This window comes from Xyrauchen texanus, chromosome 8 (genome assembly GCF_025860055.1).
Source record: "Xyrauchen texanus isolate HMW12.3.18 chromosome 8, RBS_HiC_50CHRs, whole genome shotgun sequence".
Lineage (NCBI taxonomy): Eukaryota > Metazoa > Chordata > Actinopteri > Cypriniformes > Catostomidae > Xyrauchen > Xyrauchen texanus.
In genome coordinates this window covers 18495671-18514548 of record NC_068283.1, presented here as the reverse complement: position 1 = coordinate 18514548, position 18878 = coordinate 18495671, and the positions used below count along the sequence as shown (strand labels likewise).

General features: G+C 43.4%; 1 protein-coding gene across 3 annotated transcripts in view; it reads right to left on the bottom strand.

Annotated features, from left to right (window-relative positions):
• The window catches only part of LOC127647718 (E3 ubiquitin-protein ligase SMURF1-like), a 78549-nt gene that overhangs the window by 16506 nt on the left and 43165 nt on the right, over positions 1 to 18878 (bottom strand). For all 3 annotated transcript variants that reach the window (XM_052132148.1, XM_052132149.1, XM_052132150.1), the window contains exons 3-8: positions 15316 to 15424; positions 14637 to 14770; positions 14412 to 14477; positions 14168 to 14243; positions 10417 to 10655; positions 2586 to 2670 (exon numbers count right to left, since the gene is read on the bottom strand). In XM_052132148.1, the coding sequence (XP_051988108.1) occupies positions 2586 to 2670; positions 10417 to 10655; positions 14168 to 14243; positions 14412 to 14477; positions 14637 to 14770; positions 15316 to 15424 (709 nt within the window). The remainder of the gene's footprint in view (positions 1 to 2585; positions 2671 to 10416; positions 10656 to 14167; positions 14244 to 14411; positions 14478 to 14636; positions 14771 to 15315; positions 15425 to 18878) is intronic.

Genomic DNA, 18878 nt, shown 5'->3' with positions numbered 1-18878 from the left:
TAATACCAATTGAAAAATAAATAATTTATTAGTTTATTTTCCAGTACTAATTTTCTGCTACAGTATGACTTTCCAATTCCTTTATGCCTATTGTCACTTTTTTTAGTAGTTCTTTAGGCATACAGGAAACCTTCTTTAGTTGTTTTAAAGGGATAGTTCAACCAAAAATGTATATTAATATTCTCTGATATGTTTGACTTTCTTCTGCAGAACACAAAGATTTTTAGAAGAATATCTCAGCTCTGTTGGTTCATAAATTGACTGGTGACCAAACCTTGAATTTCCAAAAAGCACATAAGTTAAAATAAAAGTAATCTATACGACTGGTACATGGTTAAATCCAAATGGTCTAAAGCGTTACGATAGGTGTGGGTGAGAAACAAATCAAAATGTAAGACCTTTTTTCTTTAAATCTCCACCTTTGACTAGCTCAAAACAGCAGGTGGCGATATGCACAAAGAATGTGAATCGCCAAAAAACTAAATAAGAAATATAAAGTGGAGATTTTGTGTAAAAAAGGACTTAAATATTGATCTGTTTCTCATCCACACCTATCATAATGCTTTAGACTATTTGGATTTAACCACTGGAGTTGTATTGATTACTTAAATGCCAACTTTTAGATATTTTGATATTTAAATTTCTGGTCACCATTCACCTGCATTTTATGAACCAACAGAGCTGCGATATTCTTCTAAAAATCTTCATTTAAGTTCTGCAGAAGTAAGAAAGTCATACACATCTGGGATGGCATGAGGGTGAGTAAATGATGAGATCATTTTCATTTTTGGGTGAACAATCCTTTCAAAAACACTGTAGGCCTACTGCTGCACTTAAGCAAATCTGTTTGCTGTGTTAGTGAGAGTAACAGAAAGCACAAACATAACACTAGCCTACCAATAAATCTAACGAGTCATTGCAAATCATGTAAAACTGTACTGTATCTGGTGTTATGAAAAGGGGTCTATAATTTATCATCATATATACTTTATTTCCACTTAGATTCATTTCTGTAAATTCTGTGGGATGATGCCTTCAGCTTAGAAATGTTTTCTGCCTGAGCCGACAATTTTTTGCATCAAACCTTACAAACTGGGCAACTGAGAAAAACTGATTGTGCCTTGTGTGTCTTGTGCAGGGCATTGGCTTCTTTGTGGGACATACATATTGCTTTTGTGGAGGAAATAATGGTTCAGGTTCCTACATGTCGGTGTGCTGACACTCTGTAATGTGCCATTCACGCATATCGAATGTAAAATAAGGAAGATGCAATTTAGAGATTTATTTTAATACCACAAGTTTGTATAATGCTGAGTAAATGTATCTGATTCTGTATCAATTAAACTGATTTGGATTTTAGAAACCTGACTTTTCATGCAATAATGTGAATGAGAAGTCATATAAAAGGTATGTTTTAAAACCGAGGTATATCATGAAACCGTGAAACCGTTACATCCCTACTGGTCACAAATATAATGGTGCCCCAAAACGCTGCCTCTTTACCCTCTCCCTGGGTGGGAAATTAACGTTTTTTGCCCAGCAGCCACAGTGGCTGGTGAATGCTTAATTTTACCAACAACTAAACCATTTTAATTGAAATATATAAAATTATTCATTATACAGTGTCTCAAAAAGTATTTGGACACTTTTGAACACCTAAGGCACACTTACAATTGTTACATTGAATAGATACAAAAATATCAAAAGAAAGTGATATCTGCAAACAAATTATGCTAGAGCATTTCTCAAAAAATCTTTAGTGAACTTTTGACGTTAGTACCTCTAAAGTTTACACAGGTGTACTAGTAGAGTAACCACAGGTGTAGCATTACATGTTACACATGATCCACTAATGTCTGACAACAACAGTGTGTTACAGTGCTTTTTGTCTTTATTTGGAAAAAATATATATTGTTTTATCATTTCAAAGCTAAAAAAACTTTGAGAAGGCATATATGCATTTTAAGTGTGGCTTAAGTGCCCAAATACACATTGGGCCACTATATATGAAAATAAGCAATCAAGCAAAGCATAGCAGTCTTCTGAAATTATTTCATTTCATGATTTCATTTTGCCTTACATATAAGGCCAAATTCCAGTGAACTGTTCTGGGACCCGATAACTAACTCAAACAGAATATACAAAACAAACAGCCAATAAGATATGCCTTGCTAGTTTTATTCGGCCTGTTCTTTTAGGTAGGCTCAAATGCATGTGTTGAAAAACTAGCGTGTAATTGATTCCGAGCAACTTGTCTGAGGCCAATCAGAGAAGTTTTAGGTCAGGCAAAATTACCAGGTACTATGTGAAAAGCAGCCACACTTGGCTGGAGGCAGACTTTAATTTCCCACCCATCTCTCCTCATGAACAGACTTCTCAGTCTCACCTCTCACGCTCATGAGGTCATTATTGTGATGTAAAGAGAATTATTATCTTGAAATGTCAACAGTGAGATTGTTTATAATCAAGTTAGCTGATTGTAGAAATTAAAGAGCTATGATTAGGGTGGCATCACAATCGCAGTGAGGAGCAATCAAATAGGGCTGATCATTATTTCAGCAAAGGCGGGTGGTGACTGAACCTACCGGGGTATTCTGGGATCATGCCAGGTGCTCACGCCAGTCTGTGTGTGCAGAAAATAGACTTGGCCCTGTACGGTGGTCCTTTGCTCTGTATTAGAAAAAAAGAAGAGGGAGATGTCAAGATTGGGGTTGTCAGCATACCAAAATTTCAGTAAGATACCAATACCATTTATTAAATGAAAGGAATAGTTTATCCACTTAGTTCTGTTCCAAACCTGCATGACTTTTTTTTCCGTGGAACACAAAAGTTGTTCAGCATAAAGTTAAGAACCTATTGCCACAATTGAAATTCACTTTTATAGCATCTTTACTTCATACAATGAAAGTGAATGGTGACTGACACTGAACATTCTGCCTAGCATCTCCTTTCGTGTTCCATGGAACAAAGTTGCACTCCAATATGAAGTTTAATATAGCCAATCCACTTGTACAATGCAGGCTGCAGCAGCAGCAGCAGCACAGCTCTGCAGAAGCAGTAGAGCCGGAGTGAATAGACTCCTTTGAGAGATCAGACTGAGTCTCTCCAGTTCACTGCACTTTAGTAGCATCTACCCCTGAGCTCTAGGCTATATTAATCTCAATGGAAGAACTCTAGCAGTAACTGTGGGTAAGAGATCATGAGGCATGCACACTTAGGAGGTGTAAAACTACATCTTTTCAAAACCAACTAGTTTGCGTTTTGTCTAAAATAGGCCCTGTATAATGGTTGGTTTGGGGCCAGCATTTAGGTCACAAGTTTTATTGCCAAGCGCAGCCTTTCAATAGCATAACTGTCAGACATTCAACAAATAAAAAGGTTAAGTAAGGTAAAATGTAGCCAGTCATCATGGAAAAATAAACCCTGACAGTACTTCAGATCTTGTGTCACCCTGAAGGGCATTTTTGTGTTGTCATGGGGTGATTCTCACGAACCCTGTTCTGGTCATATTTAACCTAAAATCGATACAAAAAAACTTGACATTTTATTTTGCATAAAGACAATTAAGACTACATTTAGGACCGTTAAGAATTTGTTTCTTTTGCTGTTGTTGGAGTAAAATAGGACCAAGTTATTTTCTTGACTGGTTGTGAGAATCACCAAATAACTTGCCGATTATACTTGATCCCAACTACTCCAAGGCTTCTTACATAAATAGGCATGAAATATTGATTAGAGTGTAAATTATTTTAGTAAGCAAGATGACAAAAATATCCGACCACAGAATACCATGATTGACCAATCAGAATTACGTTTTTTTTTTTTTTTTTTTTTAGAGCAGTGCAATAAATATCTAGAACCTTTTGCTGCACAAAACAATCACAGTACTCACTAAAAACAGCAACCAATATATAATGCATAATGATGGGGAAATGGCTCACAACATGCAATTGAAAGTTCAATAGTAAGTCTGGAAGTGAATTACCAACAAAAGCTGTGCTTTAAAGGGGATTTAACTTTATGAAAAGGGCTAACTATTGGTTCTCTTACGAGAGGTTCTCTCGTATTGCGTAAGCTAGCTTACGCTACGGGAAAGATTCATCTTTTCTAAGATATTGAAGCCAAAAAATTATCCTTAATTTTTGTATCCATTATCAGCGCAGTCGCGGCAGCTGCAGACCTTGGCGGGCTATCTAGCGAGCTCATAGGTTGCTCTGCGGCAACTGCTGCAACCTATAGACGAGCTTGGGCGAACTTCGCATCCAATGAGAAGCGTCCGCGCGCTCACTGCATCAAAGCCCGCCAAAATGGGCGTGACTAGAGTGCATACAAGCGTAGTTCAGTAGGCTGGAACCCTGATTTTCATCTCTTCAGTTAAGCTCTTCGCATCACTGAACTGGAAGCCGCGTCGCCGTTCGAGGGGCATCAAGCAAGCGTGGACAGCGCTCGAAGAAGCCGGCCGTCTTCGCCACCTTCAGCCGTCCTGCGAGCTCGCCATCGGCGGCGTATCCTTTTAAAAGCAAGCTAGTTCTTAAGAACTTCACAAAAAGTACTGGCGTCTTTTTAAGATGCCTCGCTCCACTTGCGCCTCATGCGCGCTCCTCTCAGCACCGGAGACCGCCACATCATCTGCGCTCTCTGCCTGGGACTGGGGCATGCAGAGCTCGCCCTCGCCCGGCGGATCGCGATCTCTGCGAGGAGCTGCCGATGTCGACCCTGCGGGCTCGACTTCGAGCGCTCAGGACCGAAGCCGCCGCGCGCCTTCCGTTCAGCAGCGCAGTAAAAAGCGCCGCTCTCAAAGGCTGCGGAAACAATGGTAGAAGCGATTGCCTCGCCGGAGCCCATCCCTCGAGCATCGCCTTCACCCTCCCGCCCACCGGGGCCGCGCAGTTGCCGCCCGGCGGCTGCTCTGCTGCCATCTCGGACGAGAAGCGGAGGATAAGGGCTGTTCCATCATGGCTTCGGTCAGCGAGGAGTGGTCAGGCTCACGCGCCTCCTCCTCGGCCCAGGAATCCAGCAGGACCTGCGCCGGGTCGAAGGGAACTAACACGCCTCCTCACACAGGCCGTCGACCGCCTCGGGCTCGAGTGGTCACCGCCCTTGAGCAGGCACCCAACAGACTTGGCGGCCGCTTTCTACAGAGCCGCCGCCCGCTCAGCACCCGCTACCGGGCGCTCCCTTCCTGCGGAACTCCACGCCGAGCTTTCCAAATCATGGAGCAGCGCCTTTCCGGCCAGGGTCCGATCCACGTCTCCACCTCTCTTGCTCGGTGGGCGGCGCCACTGAAAGAGCTACGCTTCCATCCCTCCGGTCGAGGATCGCGGTAGCAGCACACCTTTGCCCGCCCTCCGCGAGATGGCGGTCTAAACCAGTGCTCCCGTCTAAGGCCTGCAGAACAACTTCCGCCTGTGTTGGCGGCGCCTATTCCGCCGCCGGCCAAGCTGCATCTGCTCTGCACTCTATGGCGTTCTACAGATCCTCCAAGTGGACCTTCTGTGGGAGTGGGATGAGGAAAGTAGGCATCCAGAGGCGGTTGCAGACATACGGAGTGCTCACGGACCTCGCCCTCCAGCTACCAAAGCTGCAGCCCAACCTATAGGGAAGTGCATGGCGGCTGACTGTGACCGAGACATCTGTGGTTAGCGCTAGCCGACATGGGAGAAGCAGAAGCTCTCGTTCCTCAACGCACCGCTCTCTCCATCCGGTCTCTTCGGCTCAGCGGTGAGTGGTATCATTGACCCGGTTTTCAGAGGTCCAAAAGCCACACAAGCCATGAATCTCTTTCTGCCTCGTCGCGCTAGCTCCTCTGCAGGCCGCTCACGTGATCAGCCTCCTGCACGAGCCTCTTCACAGCGCCCAGCTCAACAATCTCAGACTTCTCAGCGTCGACAGGGCGGCCGCCCTCGATCAGCTCAGACAGCCGCCGCAGACCGCCGCCCCAGCGGGCCTCGATTTCAGGTAGCGCTGAAACCAGAGCAACGAAGTCTTCCTAACTTTGTTGAACAAGCGGCGGCTCAGTCCGCCCGTGGCGGACCACCGTCAAAGCTTTGCCCCTGTCAGTCCCCTTCTCTCAGGCTACTACAGTGGTGAATTTAGCAGCCAACAAGCGGTGACACTGCCCGCTTACCTGCACTCAAAGCGCCGTTTTCACGGCGACCCAAATAAATCTTGTAAAGAGCAAACATGTCTTATGTGTAGAAAATGTGCCCACAATCCAGTGTTAGCCCCTACACACAATCATAACACATCCCGTGCCCCTATCAGAGCACGCTCTCATAAAGCGATTACTGAACGCTCGGCGTCAGAGTCAATGAAGAGCCCACAAATGCGTCGCGGCGCCCATTCTCTGGCGCTCTGTCACACGACCAGCCCTATGTGTACAAAATGTGCCCACAATCCAGTGTTCACTTCTGCACACAAGCACTGCATGTCTTGTGTCCCCACCAGAGTACGATCACATAAATCGGTTCACGAACAGCTCGGCGCTAGAGTCAATAAATCGCCCACGAATACGTCGCGGCGCCCATTCTCTGCCCGCTCTGTTACACGGCCAGCAAACATTCCTCTGTGTGTAAGTCCCGTGCCCATGACTATGCTTGCGCATCACGTAACAGATGTGACTCTTTCCCCGTTCATTCCAATCGGAAGTCACTCACAAAACAGCCTGTTCATGCTGTCTGCGAGCAATCATGCATGAACACACTAAGCAGCTCACACATTTTGTTCAGCTCTGTGTGCGGCAATCAGAGCGAATTGGCCATTCACCCTCTAGCGTTACGCTTCAAAGCGTGGGAAGCTATTCCAGGGATATCCAAGTGGGTGTTAAGCACAATACAACAGGGCTATTTGCTACAGTTCGATCGCCGCCCTCCTCGCTTCAGAGTGCGGCTCGAAACCACTGTGAACACGGAAGCTTAGCGTGCATGCTTCGTTCAGAAATAGCAAGCCTTCTGTGCAAAAGGGCCATAGAAAGTGCCACCCTCTCTGAGCTGAGTCGGGGCATTACAGCCGTTATTTTCTTGTTCCCAAGAAAGACGGCGGCCTCAGACCCATATTAGATCTCAGAGTTTTGAACAAGGTGCTTGCAAAAGACCGTTCAAAATGCTTACAATCAGGAAACTCCTCGCGCATGATGCGCCAGAGGACTGGTTTATTTCTCTCGATCTGAAAGATGCATACTTTCAGATTCAGATAAATCCCGTCACAGGCCATTCTTGAGATTCGCCTTCAACGGCCAGGTTTATCAATACACCGTCCTCCCGTTCGGCCTGTCCTTAGCACCCGTACTTTCACGAAGTGCATGGATCGCGGCGCTCGCACCCCTGTGGAATCAGGGTTTGCGAATTTTGAACTATTTGGACGACTGGCTGATTATGGCACAGTCACATATGGAGCTTCTGTCTCACAGAGCAGTTCTCCTCAGCCATCTGAACAGTTTGGGTCTTGCAGTCAATTGGACCAAGAGCTCACTACAGCCCAGTCAGACAATTTCCTTCCTTGGAATAGAACTAGACTCCGTGGCAATGGCGGCTGCGCTTATCTACACAGCGGCGCCGTGTTCAGCGACTAGCCGCATCATTTCAGATGAACAGCCTCACGCCTCTGAAGAAATTCCAGAGAGTGCTAGGTTACATGGCCTCAGCCGCAGCAGTACTTCAGCTGGGTTTACTGCACATCGCCCGCTTCAGCATTGGCTAAACACCAGCGGCGTCTCGCCGGGCTTGGGCCACAGGCCGCCAGCCCATCAAGGTGACTCAGACCTGTATATCAGCTCTGCAGCCCTGGACAGTGGCGAATGGTATCAGCGGGGAGTGACAATGGGAGCTGTATCTCGCCGAAAAGTCATCTCGACAGGCAGCGTCCAACACGGGTTGGGAGCGGTCTCGCGAGGGCTCTCCGGTTTTAGGCCTATGGTCAGTTCAGGAAAAGCTCCTTCACATAAATTGTCTGGAAATGATAGCGAGTTCTCCCGGTCATTCAGGGTCACCACGTCCTGGTCCGTTCGGACAACAGATCTGTGGTATCCTCCCTAAACTGTCAGGGCGGTGTCAGATCCAGGAACCTCTTCCATCTGGCCAAACGCATACTGAGTTGGTCCCAGTGCCACCTGCGCTCGCTGAGGCGGCGCTGCGTGCCAGGCCACCTGAGCGGCGGCCGGACAGACTGTCCAGAGACAATATTCCCCAGGGGAATGGTCCCTGCACGCTCAAACAGTCCAGGCGTTATGGCACCTATTCGGCAGAGCAGAGATAGACCTCTTTGCGTCCAAAGAGAACTCACTGCCCAATATTTTTCTCAGCGAGGGCAGCTGGCCCAGGACTGGCCCAGGCGCCCGCTTTACGCCTTCCCTCCCGTCTCGCTATTGCCACAGGTAATGCAGAGGATCAGGAAACGCGTCACTCGGTGCTCCTCATAGCCCGCGTTGGGAGAATCAGACATGGTTCCGGAGCTTACGCAGCTGTCACTGACAGCGCCGTGGCCCATCCCAGTGAGAGCAGATCTCCTCTCTCAAGCTCGCGGCACAATCTGGCATCCCCACCCAGAGGCTGGGCTGCATGCGTGGGTGATCAACGACTACCCGTCGCTCTGCCAGAAGGAGTAATAAACACCATCATACACGTTAGAGCCCCTTCCACGAGAAGACTCTATGCGTCAAAATGGTCTGTGTTCTCAAAATGGTGCACCGACAGAGACCTGGACCCGCGGACATGTGGGGTGTCGTCGCTGCTCGTATTCCTACAAGAGCTGCTGGATAAGGGCAGATCCCCATCCACACTCAAAGTGTATGTGGCGGCCGTTGCGGCGTTTGCTGAACCCCTGCGCGGTCAGTCATGGGGTAAAAACGAGCTGGTCATCCGCTTCCTCAGGGGAGCTAGAAGGATGAACCCCCCGTGCCCCCCATCGGTTCCTATCTGGGATCTATCTATAGTTCTCGAAACTATGAAAGCCCCCCTTTCGAACCACTTCAATCCGTGGATTTGAAATACCTTTCACTCAAAACCGTTTTTCTGACTGCCCTGTCATCAGTTAAACGTGTGGGAGACCTTCACTCGCTGTCTGTCAGCGCTGCTTGTCTTGAGTTCAGACCAAGTGACTCCAAGGTCATTTTAAAGCCTAGACACGGCTATGTTCCCAAGGTGATCGGTACTCCTTTCAGAGCACAGGTAATTTCCCTATCGGTGCTGCCAGCACCCGATAGCGAACGCAACGGCAATCTCCTTTGCCCAGTCAGAGCACTGAGATTGTATACTGCGCGCTCCGCCGCTTTCAGACGCTCTGAGCAGCTTTTTGTTTCGTTCGGAGGGCGCACCAAAGGTCTCGCCGCCTCGAAACAGACACTATCTAGATGGATAGTGGACGCTATTGCTGCTGCATACGCGTCAAAAGACCTGCCATGCCCGTTGGGCATTAGGGCTCACTCCACTAGAGGCATGGCATCCTCGTGGGCATGGTCCAGCGGGATTTCCATTCACGACATATGTGTGGCAGCGGGATGGACTTCCCCCTCCACCTTTGTCAGATTTTACAATATGGAAGTGCCCGCTCTGCAGGCAAAACTACTAGCGGTTTAATACGCTACAGCTCCCCTGGTGAGCTGCACTGATGGGTCACATTCCACACAGACCGGCACCGCCGCTCTGTCGTTCCCTTCCCACTATGTACTTATGTATTACACAATCAATGACCCGCATTCTTGCCGGCCAAATATTACTTCCCCACTCATAAGGGCTCCCCGGGTCCCCCTTAATTCCCTGGGGCTCATACAGTGGATGCTTGGCGCGCACGGCGTTGACAATGGGTTCCCGTAAGCGTAAGCTAGCTTACGCATATCTGAGAGAACCTCTCGTAAGAGAACGTATCGGTTACCTAACGTAACCTCGGTTCTCTCTAGATGAGGGAGCGAGTATTGCGTAGCCGGCGATGCTTCGCGCCACGGCGACTTTCACTTCAGTCAATGAAAACCAGGGTTCCAGCCTACGAACTACGCTTATATGCACTCTAGTCACGCCCATTTTGGCAGGCTTTGATGCAGTGGCGCGCGGCGCCTCTCATTGGATCGCGAGTTAGCCCAAGCTCGTCTATAGGCTGCAGCAGTTGCCGCAGAGCAACCTATGAGCTCGCTAGATAGCCCGCTCAAGGTCTGCAGCTGCCGCACTGCGTTGACAATGGATACAAAAATTAAGGATAATTTTTTGGCTTCAATATCTCAGAAAAGATGAATCTTTCCCGTAGCGTAAGCTAGCTTACGCAATACTCGTTCCCTCATCTAGAGAGAACCGAGGTTACGTTAGGTAACCGATACGTTTTCCAGCACACTCTCCATGAATTTGTCTCTCCAAAATCATCCTGTTTAAAAATAAAACAATAAATTACTAGTGGAACATTCTGACCCATCGCTATCATGCATCCACTTACCATAACCCTCAGGGAGGTCAGGGGACTGGTGTCCATGTGGTCGATTTTGGGGTGTGTGTGGATGCCCTCGGGAATCCTGATTTCTGTTTCTTTGTGCTTGAAGCCTCTGCTCCTGACTGGGTGACTCGAGTGCTCGGCAGTTGCCACCACCAGCCGCCCCTGTGGGATCTGTGTAGGGCATGGGCTCCTCCATGAAGCAGCTGAGAGGCCGCCCGGGCCCCGAGTCATCAAAGACGGGCCTGAAACACACAAACAGATCAGGTGATAAAACACACACACAGCTATAATATCTGCACACAGACACACAAACACTACTAAAGGCAACATGACATCAAAATGTACCTATTATCTAAATAAATGTCACATCTTATTGTACATAATTCATGAAAAAAAATCCTCCACATGCAGCAATGACAGCTTTGCAGATCCTTGACATTCTAGCTGACAGTTTGTCCAGATCCTCAGGTGACATTTCACCCCACACTTACTGTAGCACTTGCAGTAGATGTGGCTGTCTTATCGGGCACTTCTCACGCACCTTACAGTCTAGCTGATCCTACAAAAGCTCACTGGGCTTAAGCTCCATAACACTCTTTTCCAATTATCTGTTGTCCAATGTCTGTGTTTCTTTGCCCACACTAACCTTTTCTTTTTGTTTTTCTGTTTCAAAAATGTCTTTCTTTGCAATTCTTCCCATAAGGCCTGCACCCCTGAGTCTTCTCTACTGTTGAACATGAAACTGGTGTTGAGTGGGTAGAATTCAGTGAAGCTGTCAGCTGAGGACATGTGAGGTGTCTATTTCTCAAACTAGAGACTCTGATGTACTTATCCTCTTGTTTAATTGTACATTTGGTCTTCCACAACTCTTTCTGTCCTTGTTAGAGCCAGTTGTCCTTTGAATTTCAAGACTGTAGTAGTGTACACCTTTGAATTAAATCTTTTTTTGGCAATTTCAAGCATTGTATCCTTCATTGAAATTGACTGACCAGTTTCTAGAGATATTTATTTTTAGTCATTTTTGACCTAATATGGACTTTAAGACATGGCAGTCAGTCATTTTCTGTATTGCATACTGTGGATACACATACTGTGGATGGCATACAAAAACAAATTTATGTTAAGCTTCATTCAACGAACCAAATAGCTTTCAACTGTGTTTGATATAATGGTGATTTTCTAGTACCAAATTATCAATTTATCATGATTCTGGCCTGTTACTTATTCCTAAAATATCAAAACCCACAAAAGGAGGTAGATCCTTTTCATATTTGACTCCTAAACTATGGAATATTCTCCATAACACTGTTCGAGATGCAGACACTCGTTTAAGTCTAGACTAAAGACTCATCTATTTAGCCAGGCATGAACTGTGATGCACCTCACTAATCTCTGCCTGCATCACCTCGGTCTATTGATGGACTACACTCTTGAAATGGAATACATAGACTATCAATTAATTGCATCTATGTGAACTTCTGCAGTTATTCTAGGATGGACTACAAAGACATTAGTCATTAATCTTACAGTTCATAAAAAAAATCTTTGTTTAAACACTGATCCTTAGTTACACTTACTTAGTTTAATAATTTAAAACTATGAATTGCACTAGTAATATTAGCATTATATTCATGATGTTAGCCAGAGGGGAACTGGCCCCCACAGTGAGTCTGGTTCTCCCAAGGTTATTTTTCTCTAGTAACCAACATTGTGTGTTGTGAAAGGCGCTATACAAATAAACATTACTTGACTTGATACCTCAAGAAGTTGGTTGAGAAAATGTCAAGAGTTCATTTCTGCAAAATCTAAGCAAAGTGTGACTACTTTGAAGATGCTAAAATATAACGGTTTTAATTTATTTGAGATTTTCTTTAGTCACAACATAATTCCCATATTTCCATTTCTATTATTCCACAGTAGTGATGACTTTACTATTATTCTAAAATGTAAAAAAATAAATAAAGAATGAGTAAAGGACCCTAAACTTTTGAACGGTAAATTTTATGTATATACATACATGTACACTCACCTAAAGGATTATTAGGAACACCATACTAATACTGTGTTTGACCCCCTTTCGCCTTCAGAACTGCCTTAATTCTACGTGGCATTGATTCAACAAGGTGCTGAAAGCATTCTTTAGAAATGTTGGCCTATATTGATAGGATAGCATCTTGCAGTTGATGGAGATTTGTGGGATGCACATCCAGGGCACGAAGCTCCCGTTCCACCACATCCCAAAGATGCTCTATTGGGTTGAGATCTGGTGACTGTGGGGGCCATTTTAGTACAGTGAACTCATTGTCATGTTCAAGAAACCAATTTGAAAAGATTCGAGCTTTGTGACATGGTGCATTATCCTGCTGGAAGTAGCCATCAGAAGATGGGTACATGGTGGCCATAAAGGGATGGACATGGTCAGAAACAATGCTCAGGTAGGCTGTGGCATTTAAACGATGCCCAATTGGCACTAAGGGGCCTAAAGTGTGCCAAGAAAACATCCACCACACCATTACACCACCACCACCAGCCTGCACAGTGGTAACAAGGCATGATGGATCCATGTTCTCATTCTGTTTACGCCAAATTCTGACTCTACCATCTGAATGTCTCAACAGAAATCGAGACTCATCAGACCAGGCAACATTTTTCCAGTCTTCAACTGTCCAATTTTGGTGAGCTCTTGCAAATTGTAGCCTTTTTTTCCTATTTGTAGTGGAGATGAGTGGTACCCAGTAGGGTCTTCTGCTGTTGTAACCCATCCGCCTCAAGGTTGTGCGTGTTGTGGCTTCACAAATGCTTTGCTGCATACCTCGGTTTTAACGAGTGGTTATTTCAGGCAAAGTTGCTCTTCTATCAGCTTGAATCAGTCGGCCCATTCTCCTCTGACCTCTAGCATCAACAAGGCATTTTCGCCCACAGGACTGCCGCATACTGGATGTTTTTCCCTTTTCACACCATTCTTTGTAAACCCTAGAAATGGTTGTGCGTGAAAATCCCAGTAACTGAGCAGATTGTGAAATACTCAGACCGGCCCGTCTGGCACCAACAACCATGCCACGCTCAAAATGGCTTAAATCACCTTTCTTTCCCATTCTGACATTCAGTTTGGAGTTCAGGAGATTGTCTTGACCAGGACCACACCCCTAAATGCATTGAAGCAACTGCCATGTGACTGGTTGATTAGATAATTGCATTAATGATAAATTGAACAGGTGTTCCTAATAATCCTTTAGGTGAGTGTACATATACATATATACATACATACACACACACATTTATACACACACATACATACACATATATGCACACACACATATATATATAGTGTGTTCATAATATTGGTAAGAAATTGAATAACCTTAACATTTTATTTATTTATTTTTATATATATATATATATATATATAAAAACACACCCCTGAAACAACTTATTATTTTTTACATATATCAGTCGACTTCTCAAAATGATACAAAATATGGTACATAAAATCAAGTCCAGCTCTGCATTATTTACTACTGTTTCAATTATAAATATTTAATATCAAAGAAATGAAATGCGTTGAGAATGCATTTTCATCATTCATGTTACACAGAAGGGGCCAAAACTAGTATTGGTTTTTACAGTCAAAACAGAAACTAGATCTGACCATCTAAGACCATTAGGAAGCTGACAAATATTGATCCTTTCATGTGACCTGCATCCAGTCTGTGCCAGTACAAAACATGCATTCTACGTACAGAAGTTGACTCACCCTTCATTCTCTACCAGTCCTCTACAGTCCACCACTGGACCTCCACTGCCAATTCTGTCTCTAGTCTGCAGACTCACTACAGATAAAGAAAAGGGTGAAAGGAGGAACTTCACATTGCAAAATTATGTTGTTCAAAGCATCATCATCTACCAGAAAATACTTATTCATCAGTTTAACCAACTGAAAATAGGTTTTATATACGCAACAGTCTGTACATGCTCTACATTTACTGTTCAGTACACACCAACGATTTGTCCACGGACAGCATCACTGTCAGATGAGTTCAACTTGCATAAGTCTAAACGCTGGTCTGATGGTGAGAGCAGAGAGACATTACATAAGTATTATGTATGAGATGACCAAATCTATACAGAGTGCAAAGAAACACTATCAAGCATTTAATGAATATCATAACTCTGATATGGTACAATGAATAGATTAGGGATGGCTATAAAGAGACCCTACTCACAGCCTGTGTCTTTGAGTCTGCTAATGGCATTGGACAGGAGCCGCACACAGCCCAAGAAACCCGCACCTTGCTTTTTATGGATCTTCTTATGGTTCCAGACACTAATGGTGATGGAATCACTCTTCCCAATATACCTGCAGAGAATCTTTATTAAGCAAGTTCCATGCTGTGAAGTACTTTTTTAAATCAGTGTCAGAAATTAACTTTAGTAAGGGGCAATACTTTCCCCCTGGAATCGATTTCCAGGGGTATTTTTACTTGTCCCTATATAAGAGCATATTTTTCTAATATGTTACACACAGCATGTGGTCGGATTATGAAAAACACTTCAATTGAATCAGTTAAATGAAATGGCCATTACGGCATCAAGAATAGGATATTATTAAATATCTCAAATCTTAGATAACAGATTAAAAAAACAGAGAAACTCACTATGCAATACAAGGGAATTTTTTCCCAACATTTAAAGAGCTGAGACATTTGTCACTTTTTGTGACATTTTGTCCCGTGCCTTGGTTAATTTCTGACCCTGGTTTTAACGAATCAGCTTATGTTGCTTCCTTAAACAGTATAAAGATTAACCAAATGACCGAAACTGCACAACATTATGAATACCACAGAGAACATAAAAGGAAATTAGTCATCAGTAAATCCAAAAACATTGCAGGAATTTGCTCACAGGTCATAATGCTGGTTCCACTTGGGGTCCAATGTGCTTTTGACCGTGTCTGTAGAGTGGCATTGACCCGAGCCATCCACCACCACTTTGGCGAAAGGATCAGGCAACCCTACACCAGAAAGACATCGTCAAAGGAAGACAAATAAACAATAGAGAACTTAACTCAGGTGTCACTGCAAAAACACGATGGATAACGTCCTCACGTTGCCCTCTGAAAGACTGGGTACAATCTGGACAGCTAAGCAGCTTCCACAAAGACTTTAGACAGACTGAATATATTTGGCTTGATTTGTTTTGGATTTAGACTTGGCAATGCATTTTGCTCAATGTTATTGAAAGGACAGTCTCGTGCCCTGAGGACTGTTTATTTAGTGGCGAAAAGCCACCCAACTAAAACACGTGTCTGTGGGGGAAAAAAAACATTCTGTATCAGGAGTGACATACAGTATTGTATAGTTATAAAATATTTGATAGTTTGTTGCTGACAAAATTAATCAACATCAAAAATATTGCCATGATAATGTGCATTTTATTTGGCATTTAAGTTTTTAAAGAAGAAAATGACAATAGACTAGTTTCATGCCAAAGAGTGTAAACGGAGATGCAGTTTTGTCTGATTTAAACCTCAGTAGCACGAATGTTCATTATTGGAAAGTTCAATTAATTTCCTCAGAGTCACCCTGAGTTCTTTTAAACTGCCCAATTCAATGAACCAGATCAAAATTGTTCATGAAAGTCCACACAAGGCATTTTACAAGCTTTAAACTGTTTTAGCAAAACTTAGGTTAATATTGCTGTTTAGTACTCAGTATTGTTATATTGGTGCATATAGATGAAATTATTAAATATAATTATGAGAGAATATATCTTTATTCATTATGCTCATTTATTGAAAAAAAGTTTCCGGGATTTACATTTACATGGTTTAGTGGTGCTCCGTCACCATGACAATTGAGTTGAAATGCTGGAAACTTTAAACAGACAAGGTAAGCTATTTTATAACACTAGAATCTCTTTAACACATTATTCTTAAATATTGTGGCTATACTTTTGAAAAACAGAGTGTATTTAAAAGGAGTCATTCCATGAGGAATCACATTTTCCTTGATATTTTGACATGTAAGATTTTTTCCTTTAGAATAAGAGGGATGAGTCGAAATTATATAACTTGTGTCAAAACTGGAACACTCCTTGTAAGAATAAATATCTATGAATTAATGTGATGGTTTGGAGGGTAATATCTGCTCCAAGTGCTGTTCTCACATCATTGTCAAAAGTTTGAACAAAACATCCAAAACCTTTAGGTATATTTACAAACTGTTCTATCATCTTCAAACTTTTGTCCCATGATTGACAGACAGTCCAAAACTCTTTTGTTTTCAGCTCCACTCATTGTGAGAAGTTCAGCCATATCTGTTGCGAATGCGTTTTGGAAGTAGCTCTTGACCCCCTCCCATCTCCCGTCCCCCAAACCACTTAACCCTCCACATTTTTACATATTTTCACACCAATAAGTCTTTTTTCAGTATGAGGTGTGAATGAATGCTGAACTAGGGGGTTTGAACAGACTTGCTAACTCCTTTAGAGATCCAAGCATTGACATTGATGATGTATTCTCTGATGCATTTTCCTCCTTGAAAGCGTTTAAGAAACCACTTCTAATAAAAATACAGATTTTTAAGCATATTTTGTTTTGGGGTTTTTGTGTGTAGTAAGTTTTGACATTCACCAGCCAATTTCTCTTCCATCAAAACTATTGCTTTGATACAGCTCAGAGTGTCAGCAACTGTTATGTGTGGTTTCTTATCATCCCCAATACAAATAGGTATAATTTAAATTCCTTTAAACAAATGTTGCAATGCCGCTACACTCTGAGGGTTAAACAATTTAAATCAAGGTTTAATTGTTTAGCTAGGCTACATCACCCAGCCCTATTCTGTTTCTATGGGAATATGTTGTGGCTCATGAGTACTTATAATTTACTGTATAATTATCAGGGACAAATGGTTTTGTTTTGCCCGTCTTCGTCACACATTCTCATTCTCTTTTGTTATGTGAGAAGGATAAATGGCCATGGCACAGAAACAGGATCTATGAATGACGCACATCAGTCATTTGAATAATATGTGGGCCATGCACTGAGGAGGCCAGTAGGGCAAACAAGCCTGTCAGTCAGAGCAGCTGGGATAGAGATCCCAGACTCAGACTGATTCCAGAACAGTGTTAGTGTGCTCTCAGTGATGTGGGTGGAATCTGATTTGGAGCCTTGAATGAGGATGTGAATTCCCCCACTGATAAAGGCAGCCAGCAGTGGGTGGCTATAATGCATTCAAGGGGAGAGGCTCTAATGTTCCATAGCTACAGAATCATTAACGGTTTCATTCAATTTCAATGTCTGAAAAAGTTAAAAGTCTTTAAGGAATAGTTTACCCAAAAATTGTAATTCGGTAAAATTTTGCTCACCATCATTCCAACCCAACGGCTTTCTTTTTTCAGTGGAACACAAAAGACTTGGTGTGTAGAGCCGCTTTGTGTAAGGTTTGACACCAATGGTTCCTGCCTATGATGTTTGCGAATATAATGCGCTAAGTTTATATGTAAATAAGTAAATATGCAAAAGCGTGAATGAGATTTGAGAGCTTTGGTGGAATACTATATTCTCAGTGAATGACTTAAATTGCAGTCCCTTCCTAACAGAAAGCTATCTTATGGCCAGAGTTTCCGCTAGAAAAAAATGGTGCCGGTCAAAGTGACCGGCAGAGGTTTCGTTTTACGGACATTTTGATGATATGCCGGTCAAATATATCGCCTCTTAATTAGTCAAGTTGAGGAAAACTGGAGGCAGTCTATGTAACTTAAAAAATGACATAATCAGGCCGTATAGAATGCAACATATTATTATTAGCTTAACTTTCAAATAGACGAAAAAAAAACATGAACGTCCGATTGGCGTCAATCAACGCCAATTGTTTTTTACTGTGGTTTCACACACATTCACTTTTTGAAACATTGAGGCACGGATGTACCTAATACAAATAAATAAAACATCTCCAGTTAACTAGCAGATCATTCATTTAGTCCGTTATTAAATAAGAGATCTAGCGCTAAAATCTGTTGTTTTTGAAATCAAGCGGCTTCGTGTCCGCTGCTATCAGTTGCATGGACGACGGCTGCTGCGAGCTGCGCAATCTTCACTAGGGCAGCGTTTCAATCTATCGCCGTTGCGGAGACTCTCTATTAATTCGGTGAAATCACAAAATAAAATGCACACAAACGTGTCCCTGCTTGATATAGACTGTAACCATGCACTGATGAACATAGGCTATTCAGTTTTGATGATAGAGAAAAAAAACTGCATTATTAATTTTTTTACCGGCCAATGTCCGGTAATTACCGGACAACGGAAACCCTGCTTATGGCTTTCAGAAGACTTTGAGTACAGTCCATGTGACCTGTTGCTTTTGGAGCTTGACTATATGCATTTTTTGTATGGAAAAGATCATCATGAACATCCTTCAAATATCTCCTTTTTTGTTCCATGAAAGAAAGGGAAAGTTTGGAAT